General features: G+C 40.6%; 1 protein-coding gene across 3 annotated transcripts in view; it reads right to left on the bottom strand.

Annotated features, from left to right (window-relative positions):
- Nucleotides 1-84: 84 nt before the first annotated feature.
- The window catches only part of LOC111965206 (type II inositol 1,4,5-trisphosphate 5-phosphatase), a 30,502-nt gene continuing 19,699 nt past the window's right edge, over nucleotides 85-10,887 (bottom strand). For all 3 annotated transcript variants that reach the window (XM_070444037.1, XM_023989240.2, XM_023989241.2), the window contains 13 exons: nucleotides 10,170-10,286; nucleotides 9,207-9,394; nucleotides 8,530-8,641; nucleotides 8,005-8,114; nucleotides 7,489-7,624; nucleotides 6,911-7,021; nucleotides 5,895-6,060; nucleotides 4,570-4,805; nucleotides 3,359-3,466; nucleotides 2,005-2,089; nucleotides 1,636-1,763; nucleotides 1,226-1,337; nucleotides 85-624 (listed from right to left, as the gene is read on the bottom strand). In XM_070444037.1, coding sequence (XP_070300138.1) covers nucleotides 515-624; nucleotides 1,226-1,337; nucleotides 1,636-1,763; nucleotides 2,005-2,089; nucleotides 3,359-3,466; nucleotides 4,570-4,805; nucleotides 5,895-6,060; nucleotides 6,911-7,021; nucleotides 7,489-7,624; nucleotides 8,005-8,114; nucleotides 8,530-8,641; nucleotides 9,207-9,394; nucleotides 10,170-10,286 — 1,719 coding nt within the window. In that variant the 3' untranslated portion in view covers nucleotides 85-514. The remainder of the gene's footprint in view (nucleotides 625-1,225; nucleotides 1,338-1,635; nucleotides 1,764-2,004; nucleotides 2,090-3,358; nucleotides 3,467-4,569; nucleotides 4,806-5,894; nucleotides 6,061-6,910; nucleotides 7,022-7,488; nucleotides 7,625-8,004; nucleotides 8,115-8,529; nucleotides 8,642-9,206; nucleotides 9,395-10,169; nucleotides 10,287-10,887) is intronic.

Genomic DNA, 10,887 nt, shown 5'->3' with positions numbered 1-10,887 from the left:
TCCCAGGTACACTAGTACCCCTATAATGAAATCGAAACTACTGAATTAAATATACAATTTAGAATAATGTAAAGCTACAAAAGCAATCATTTGATTTGTAATTAAATTCCAAACAAACTTTTTCCATTTGCTTGCTAAATGGGAAAGAAACATGAAATCGCCAAACCACAACTGTTTGAGATACTTTCATATATAAAATGATCCACGGTTTTGCCTTCACAAAACAGCACAATTTTCTTTTCTTTAAATAAACTGGTAAATATACATACATTAAAAATGGTCAGTTTACTACAGCTACTGACAGAATATTAGCTGTGCATCAACAGCTTACAGGTTAAACATTGCTTGTCAAAACATAGTTGATTTCAAATCAAAGGAGAGTAGGCCTAAACAATTTGACTGACTGGATATATACAAAGAGCCATCTATATGAATAGGAACTGTTTACAAATACTGAGCTGTACATTAAACTAAAATAGTGTCTAAATGACACAGCAGGAGCACCCTCTTCTATTCAGGAGAGGTCCTGGACTAGGAAATGCTGAAAGAACTCTTGGGTCTTCCTCTTCTCTGCAAGGTCCTGCTTCGTGGGTGACCTCAGTAGCAAGGCAGCAAAAATGGTGGCTGTGAGGGATGACACAGGGCACAATGTCAATAACATAATAATTACTAACTGGCACTTGATGTAAGATTAAATAGGTTCGCTTTTTTATTATGCATCATACATTTTTTATWAAAAAATAGAACACTGAAAAAGGAACCAAATCCAGAATCTGACCCAGCATTATTACAGCCAATATCGTAGCTATAGCTAGTATTGTATTACTAGGCTATATTTTCAACTAAGTAAATAAATGATAACTGATTGCCCTAAGGTGAAAAAGTAAAAAAAATACATATGCACAGTATCACAGCACAGAAAGACTATTATGGCCTTTGGAATAGGCATTTTATTTCAGGCATTTTATCGCAACAATCCCTGGTCCTATTGTTTTATTGCTTCATTGCATATTGTGACACATATGGAAACCACCAAATAGGAAAGCTTGTTACGGCTTCTGATCTTAAACTTGCACTGCTCGACTTTGCAAACATTGAACCTCTTGGGTACTGGTCAAGAAGACCATGACGTTTAATTTTAACCCTTTCAAAACACATTCAGTCAATTGTTTGTGTGTTTGATAAGAATGCAAAATGTGTTACACATTTTTCCATTTCACCTTACCTAAAATATTGACATCCAGGCTATTGTGTGTAGAATGCTTCAACAACTCGCGSAGAAAAGCCGCTATATAGTTAAACACGTTTTTATGGCACTGAGGTAACAAGGATACAACCTGAGGATGAAGAAAAACATCACTCAATACCATAGACAAGTTAAAACACCCCAACATGATAGAAAGTCACAGCCAATTTCCCACAACTGGGTTGGGTTCATTACAGCACACAACAGAAAAAATGTTTTTTATTATTTTTATTTTAAGTAAAATTGTTAGTCCCTCCCTATTTCAGAACATTTGAAGCCTAATGAACAAGACCTAGTACAGTAGACAATCATTACATACAGAATATCCTACTATAGGGCACTGAGAAAAGTAATGTCTACTTTAAAGAGTGAGTTGAATTGGTACTGACCTTTTTACACTGACTGGTGTTGGAGCAGCACTCCAGGCACTGCTGGTACAGGGAGAAGGGGACCACAGGCTCAGGGAGGGCATCGAGGAAGAGGAGCAGTGCTTCTGCCACAGAGTGGTTACTGCCAGCTAGGGGTCAACATGGGTCAAGGGGCATCAACCATTAAAAAAAATACAGAGTAGACACTAAGTCTCAATTTATCCAGGGTTGTGTCCATTAAGGCTCAAAATGGAAAACTTTTACAAAAGAAAATGAAATAAGCGTTTCTTGTTGGACATGTCCAGGTAGTCCTTCCCTGTTTCAAGCAATTTTTCTTCCGTTTAATGCCTAATGAACACAATCCAGGTGTATATCAGTTGTTAAGGATACGGAGCAAGTCTGGCATGCCAGTGTCAAGACAATCCCTTATCGCCACAAATTCACTGTGGAGCCCAGGTTGTTGAAATAGTTCCCCCTAGAAATAGAGGCAAAAGGTTATAGAGTTGTACTGTAAACACAACTTCTAAGCACACAGAAAGGTAGCTGGCAAAAGGAGCAGCATTTCAACTGATCAGGGATTGGTAGAACTGTATTCATGTCAATATTGTAGAGTATTATGCATTTCACTTTTTTAATTAATCAACTAATACATATATTTATTTGGCCCTTAACATTCAGACAGAGCCAGGTTTTACAAAAAAGTGAACCGGGCATCAAAGACAAAACCGTTCTGTTGAGTCATTCCAGCCTGTTGGTGGTTGCTAGAGACAAATAGAATGTTTCCAAACGTTCCTATTTTCAATCCGCTGGGTTGCTGTGGTGAAAGAGACATATGTCTGCACACAGCTGGGAGGATGCCAAAAGCTGCCCAACTCACTTTGAATTCTTTGAGGCTGTGCAACTAACTGCGAAAGGGGAGGTAAGTAGACAAAAGGTACTAGCCAACATCCTTGAAAACTAGTGTATTGTCAAGAAACTAATCCCTGATTCCGACCCGAGCTGTACTGGTTCAGATTTTTTTCTTCTCACATTCTCCCTCCCAGGCAGCAACAACTATTGTGGAGGCATAGTACAGCTCAGGGCCAGTACAGCTCAGGGCCCATTTTCCCAATATTATATATTTATTTATTTAACTATGCAAGTCAGTTAAGAACAAATTCTTATTTACAATGACGGCCTACATGTAAATCTTCAATCTTACCTTAACATTAGAATTATTCCACAATACTGACAACAGACCAGCTCCTAGAGAGATATCACCTTATGGCTGCAAATATTGAGGCAGCATATTCTAATCCTTACCCTATAATCACAGATTCATTTGGCACATCATTGCGCACGTTACAAATCATGAAATATATTGAGGCAGTGCAGTCTATCAATAGAACTCAATTGACTGAACATTCAATTGATTTCAATATGTTTGAAATATTAAGGGCTATATAGCCTATAGGTCTACTGTAGGCCTATTTATTATTTAATGCAATCATCTCAGTTTTCATTTGATGCATCTTTTTATCTTTTTCTTGTTCAATTGTAAAGACATTGGCAACTTTGTATTTGTAGTCAACTTCGTTCTGAAATTATCGGCGGTCACAGAGAGACAGATAAACAGCTTGATTCAATGTGTAGCGGAGATCTGTGTATAAAGTGAGGGGCAAAAAAAGCATCCAATGACGCACCTAGCGGTTCTAGGTTTGGCTCAGTAGTGCGAAAATGGTAAAAGATTTCGGTGAGTCCTGACCTGTTTAGGAGCATTACGATATAGGTGGTCCACCATCTGCCATATCTCTTTAGGGATATCCAGGGGCTTATCGATGATTAAGGTTCTGGTCTCATCACCTGACGACGTCTTTAGAAAGAAGACAAAAACAAAAAAAGACATTTTAGTGAAATGGGTTTAAATCCTGGACCTAACCTTTCTTGAACAACATGTCCTTAGAGGACAATGTGTTGTAGCTATTTATGCTGCCTGTATTAATAACTAGCGAGCCATAGATTTAAAAAATACAAATATTTAAAAAAAGGGTGAGACATCTTTGGTCTTCTTTATTCTCAGAATCATTCATMTTTTCATCTGGTCAATTTTAGAATAACACTGATTGAAGATCAAACAAAAAAGCAGAGGTTTCTGGAGAGGGTTGCTCTAGCGTACACAACAGCATGCTGTTTTGCAACACTAATGACCCAGTGGATATTCCCCCCTGGCAACAGTGTGTTCTGGGCCAATGGGTGATTTGATTCCCTGTTTGGAAACCCACTTCAGACACAAAATCTCCTATTTGGTTCACACAGCGCAAAAAACAGTTTCTGTTTTTACAAAAGATGTAGGCTTCGTAAGACAAAAAGGAAATGGTGGGGGCTATAGAGAAATGTTTACGAACAGAATTTCACTTTAGCTTCTATGTTTAGTGCAAATGTGTCTAGTCTCTTGTCTCAATGAATTGGGGGAATTTTGACTGCAGCTAGTTCAAGATTTGCACTTCCTGGTCATTTTTAGATAACTGAAAACAAAATCATACAAAAATTATGAGCAGGACAGAATCCCCCCAGAGCACTTTCACTTTTAATTATTTTTATTCTGGGCAAGGCTTTTCATATGAAACAGCCTTGAAGAGGGGGACATTTCCAGGCCACGGTCAGCTGATTCTTCACCCTTCTCCCAACGTGTGCACTTGCATACTCCATATTTCACAATGGTGGAAACTCCCTTCAGCCAATGCTTAGGTTACACCAATATAATACTTTTAAATCCACGATGGAGAATGTACCAGACCACTGCACACTTTTGGAGAAGTGTGAAGAATGGGAAAGCAGCCTTCAGAGTCAGACTGCACCTGGATCGTATTCACTCAGACCATGAATTTGTTCAATAAGAAACGCACATTTTTATTTTCCAGTGCAAAATATATATACAATAATGAACACACTCCTTGCTGGCTATACTGAACTCACCAGCTCCCGGATGGTCTCCAGGGGCATTTCCTGGATGGGGTCCCTCAGTTGGCACAGGGTCTGGATGGACGAGCCGAAGCAGCTGGGCAGGTAGTTGCCCGACACAGAGAGAAAGTAGTCCTTTCCCCGCTCCAGGTGGAGCACCAGGATGTCCTCGATTTGCTGGCGGCCTGCGTTGAGCTCCGTGGCGGTGGAGCGGTTCACAAACACCTCCAGGTCGATGTCCACGTTGCCGCCTTGGTGAACAGTACATGGACGGGATCAGGTATAATTCAATGATTTATCAATGGAGGAACATTTCAGAAAAGCACCAATTCCTGATTATCAATTCCCTGAGACACAGAAGAACAGGGTTGTGTTCATTTGGGATCAAATGAAAGAAAACTCCACTGACAAACTGAAGGAGGGACTACTTGGACATGTCCAATAAGAAACACAAATTATTCAGTTTGAAAATGTTTTCTGTTGCGTGACCTAATGAACATGATCATGCTCTATGTAAATGTGCTGTGTTGGAAACTTGTTGACGAACCACAAGCAAAGGATGTACTGTACACTAAGCATTACTAACTGCACATGAATGTGTGAAGGGAACCCTATTCATTTATAGCTGCATCACTACATTGACAATTTCAGAACTAAATGAGACAAACGGTAAAAAACAAACTATCAGCAAGACCCAGAGAGGCAAAGAGCACTGAGGCACATCCACCACTCCTTCCATCCTAAGCCTTGAGATATCGCCATTATTTACAAGTCTCTCGTGCTAGACAGATCTGAAATAGCTTCCCTTCCATCAAACACTGAGTTGAGAAAATGCCTCTATCAATTGCAGTCACAGGGAAAACTCAAATCTATCATTCACTCAGAACAGAGCTATGATCTCTCGCTTCATATGTCATAGAGCTCATGACATTATGTCTAACATAGCGGGGAGGCCAGGTGTTTATATAAATTAATATCCATTCCTGAAATATAAGTCTTAGGCCCTGTTCCAATACTTCAGAAATGCCTTCYGACCTTCCTTGAAGTACTCACTGATCTGAATTAGTTAGGTTGAAGAACGTAATGGGGTGGCAACCTTGCTTTCACCCAGCCAAACTCTAGATCTGGGGCTGTATGTATCAGATGTTTTAGAGTAGGAGTGATAATGTAGGATCAGTTTTACATTTGAGATCACAATAAATTGGATTACAAGGACAGGGGGGGTACCGGATCCTAGATGAGCACTTCTACTCTGACATATTTGATACACACCTTAAACAAGTGCTGACCTCAAGAAAACGCAGAAGAAAGAATAGGGCCATAAGTCCTGCTATACTCACCCTGGGCGATGAAGCCCTTGGCCGGGTTGGCGGTGAGCCAGGGCTTGCAGTAGGTGGGCTCATCCAGCTTCTGGATGAACTCAAACTGGCACGGGACCTGCCCGTCGTTGTGGAGGGTCAGAGTCTCTGCCTGGTGCTGCATGAACTTCACATCTTTGAAGTGAAACTGGGGAGGGAGAGTGATTTGGATTAGGTTTCACAGGTAGGGAGTAGGGGTGTGAAAATCACAGCGTTGATTACAGAAATGATTACAGTTGATATCCAGCCATTGTCAATGGTAGGGGATGTCGGCTTCAATATCCTAAATGGCATATCTAGAATCAGACTACAAGATGTCATGTCGAAAAACCGTGACGGCCCTGATGGAGAAATTGCACAATAATTGCTCTGCAAGTGCAAGTACAAAGCGCATGCTCTCAAACACCATACGTGGCATTAACAACAGATTGTTGGACATGTATGAACACGCTGTCATACATCACCGTCTGGTAGGGTTTCCTCTAGTTAACACAGTCAAAATTGGCTATAGCGTAAAAATTCATGAAAACCTAACGTAAGGTTAGGATTAGACTAAGGTTAGCAATGTGGTTAGGGTTAGGTTTAAAATCACATTTTAAGAAGATCAATTGTAGAAATAGGCTGGCTTTATTACTTTGTGGCTGTGGTAACTAGTGACGACCAGTATGTAGGAATTGCAGGCCTGCAGTAGATTGAACTGCATTGACCCCTAGCGGTTATACACAGAACCACATCTGAATTGTGAAATCACGTCATTTGAAGTTTAAATGTTAAGGGAAAAAATGTAAATTTGTACATGTAGCACAGACGTTTTCCCTAAATTTTACTCCTGTTCGTAAAGAGCAGAGCTCATATGATAAGCGTTGTTCACAAGGTTCTGCTACTGTCAATGTTCACTGATAATGTTGTATTGTGCATTGTGAAAGACCAGAGAAATGTTAACATATTCTTCATCAATAACAATTCACAGTAGAATCACTTAACTCTTGACCACTCACCTCTCGCCTGGACAGCGTTACGGACGGAATGCACTCGTTCTCCATCTTGTCCAGCGAGCGCACAATTTCCTCAAATGTCTTTTTGTAAGACTCTTCGTTCACCAGCTTGATCTGAAGAAACAGCAGAGAAGGGAGGTTAAAACACAGATGAATAGGGGAAACTAGATGCATATCATTAGTTTAACATTTTAAAAAATGCCATGCAACAGAACATCTAGAATTAGAATCCAAATACTTGTCATGAATGGATAAATTAAATGCTCAAAAGCACAATTCTAAAAGTTGTCTGAACTCTAATTATATGGCTCTGGGGGAAACTCAGACTGGTCACAAGGATACATTTTTAAAAATTAAATAAAAAAACACTTCCACAAGGGAATTCCCATATTTGGTCAAGATGAAACTCTTCCCATCACCTTGCTTGCTCTGCCCCATAGTGTGACTAAGATTGTTCAGATGGGCCTTTTACAATCTTGGGTTATCTATAAGAATCTTTGGTTATGACCACCAGGCTAAACCAACCAAAACCGCATGGTCTCTAAGAGGTCAAAGGACAGATGGTGGAAACTAATTCTCACCCCCATCACCAGCAGGGAGCTGACTGGCTTGTGGTCGCTGGTCTTAAGGTCCATGTGACTCTGGTAGTGCAGCTGCCGCACATTCTTGCCTCGCCACAGGATCCGATCGCACCACGCCGGCACGCGACACTTTTCACTGAGGGCCGTGAAACATGAAACTTTAAGACATTTCGGAGACAGATTCCACGCAATAAGATATTTAAGAGTTTTGTAACACTTTATTCTACAGCTATAACGCTTTAAAACATATTATAAGAATGTATGAGCCTTTGTAATGCATTATAATCAGGCTTATAATATATTCTGTCTCCCTATCTATCAATATTCCAACTCAAAACGTCTTAGGCTCATTATGCGACAACCATAAGACCACCATTATAAGGGGTTCATACATGTTCTTACGATGCATTATAAATGGCATTATAATGCAATATGTCTGCAGGCTTTTAGTAAAGTGTTATTGTTTTCTCCATTGCCTTTATAGATAATACTAGACATTTAGAGAGGAGAAGTTACCTTGTGTCCCATTGGTCAGAGCCAGTGTCGTATTTGTAAGTGGGCAGGAAGCCGATTTCTCCCTCCACAAAGCCCACGAAAACAGCCTTCTCATCGATCTGCCTCTTCAGCTGAGGACCACAGAGCCACCACAAGACATCATGACAATTACCACACTCATCATGTTGTAATGTGACTGGCACTGAACACAGAGATTAGCAGTCTTATTCATTAGGGCATATTGTAGCAAAACGTTTTGCAACGGAAAATTTGTGTTTCTGATTGGACAATTTCAGGTAGTACCTCCCTGTTTCAGATCAGTTGTCTTCAGTTAGGAGCCTAATAAATAAGACCATGGGAACAATGTTGTGGAACATTCAGATATTACAAAGAACAAACCTGCCTGTCTGACAAGTAGAGTAAGGAATCATGTCAGCTATATTCATGACATTTCTATCTGCAATGTTCTACAACATTTGCCTACTGAACGCACCCTAGAAGTAGACATTTAAATGGCTTGAAGTTAAGCGGCTTGAGATTACCTACCTGGTCATAACTGTGCAGCGTTTCAAAATCCTTCTTGGCGATTAAGTCCTTCACATTGTCGATGTCAAGGTCACTTAGCCTGTAGTTGAGATCTCCCAGCCATAGGACCACACTGTAAGCAAGGAAAAGATGATGCATTGAGAATATGGAAAATCATAGAAATATAACTACTCTTCTATAATTATATTTCAATACGGAAAACGGTGGCTTTGCATGTGGTTCTAGAACTCATCCCACTCTACAACTGCATCAAAACACTGCATTCATTTCAAATGTTCACCTAAGCCATTATAAAGTTATGTGAAATTGGCAAGGTGCACTGGTCTTGTGATCAAAGGTTTACATAATACATTCGCTATTTTGTTCCCTTGAGAAAATGTCACCATGCCGGAATAAATACAAAGCATGGTGTACCACCACAACTACCAAATCCAGGGTCCTGTTCATTAGGCACAAAATAACAAACAAAAACAACAGACTGAAAAGGCAGGGATTATCTGGACTCGTCCAATAAGAACCTCATTTTTGTTTTCCTTTGCAAAATATTATCAATGTGTGCCCTAATGAATACGACCCAAAACATATCCAATAAGAAACGCTCATTTAAATGTTTTGGCCTTAATGAACACAACCCTGAAAAGTGGAAATACTGCTTTGTACTAAAGACTTGTTCATACTTGTGCTTCATGATGGTGAGTGGGGCCAGCGCGGGGTCCTGCTGGCGGAAAAGCAGCCTACTGCAGATGTCCTTGTAGTCCTGGTTGCGCCTTTCGTACTCCTCGATGTGGGCGGCCAGGTGGGAGTTGACCACACAGATGTCAGAGTTGTGGAAGCGGAAGCGGATAGCCACAGCACCTTTGTTTCCCTGAGGAGAGAGGTTTGTAAAACATTTTATATTATGTGCCCTTACAGAACAAACCATTTCCCTGCTGCGTCATGAAAAGTAGTACAAGCAGTACGGTTTCAGAACAAGCTTTGTTATCTAGCAGTGGATACGATCACATGCAACTTCAAATACAACTAGTGCAAGTTATTAACAAACACGGAATCAGATGGTTATTGTCAACAACATTACAGATGTCAGATGATTGGTTAGCTAGCAAGCCTGTGAGGCAAGGTAAAATATCACAAACGGAGCTAGATAAAGATAGAAGAATAATCAACTTGTTGAACATAGCTATAGCCATCAGTCTTGTGTGTTTTCACGGTCATCACTCACTCACTGTTAAGTTTGTCAAGGTCCGACTTTAGCGTTAGCTATCCTGCTACAGAGCTTGTAGGTACCGGGATGCGCTCGCATCACCCGAACTTGACATCTGTTTGTATACAAAAAATAGCTCTATGAACAATAGGAATTCCAATGTGTTTTCCAAACATACCTGGGTTCCAAGTCTGGTGTATTTGAGGCTACAAATGTGAGAAACACTGGTTTTCTAAACTCTGGTTAAAGCCGAGTTTGGAGGTAGAACGGTGCAATATAACTCCTTATCCAACTGTAAAATGGAAGCTAAATGAAACTAGCCAGCCAACCTCCTGCTCTAAACTGCCAAGACTGCTAAGCAATTGATTACAGACCGCTTAGCGGCCAAGGATATGTACTCCTACTATACCCTCACTGGACACACACACACACCACCTACCATTCTACCCATGATGCCGGTGCCCACGGTCTCTGCCTCCATCTCAGAGATGTGCTTGGCGTGCTCATTCCTCACATAAAACAGCAGCATGATGCCCACCAGACGAACCAGTTTCACCTGAAGGGATACACAGGGGTCATAGGTCACAGACAGAACAATACACTGGTCAAGCATTTGCTATTAGCCTGATCCTGGATGTGTTTGTGCTGTTTACGAAACACCTAAGGTTGTTCAGGTAGTGTTAGCGGAAGGGGTAAACAATAGAGATCTGGTCAGGAGGACCGCAGTGAAGTGGCATACAGGACAATGCAATATTGTTCATGCCAATACTGCAGGAGCAAAAATGCTAAATTGCTAACAGTCAGATTGTTCCACATTCAATCCTGTCAAGGATAWAAACCGAAGTAGGATATAACCCAACATTACCATATTAATATTAATGTGAAACCAGCCATTTCACAGATTCTTGCCCTATGCCATGTCAATTACGAAGCAACCAAGTGAGCTAAATTCACACCAGTGACAGAGGACTGACAAATGACACGYCATCATACTGGGTGGTTGAGGGAGAAAATCTTTACAAGCCTTTTAAAAGAGGAAGAAGCAGTTTAGCTTGAGTCKGCAATTTATAAAAAGGGGAAATAGGTCTAGATAAAAAGAAGATTGAAAAAGAGAAGCTCATGTACAAGCTTTCACCAGGTTAACAAATCCACACTTT

This window comes from Salvelinus sp. IW2-2015, linkage group LG6.1, assembly GCF_002910315.2.
Source record: "Salvelinus sp. IW2-2015 linkage group LG6.1, ASM291031v2, whole genome shotgun sequence".
Classification (NCBI taxonomy): domain Eukaryota; kingdom Metazoa; phylum Chordata; class Actinopteri; order Salmoniformes; family Salmonidae; genus Salvelinus; species Salvelinus sp. IW2-2015.
The sequence above is the reverse complement of the archived record's forward strand: the minus strand, read 5'-3'. Positions and strand labels throughout refer to the sequence as shown.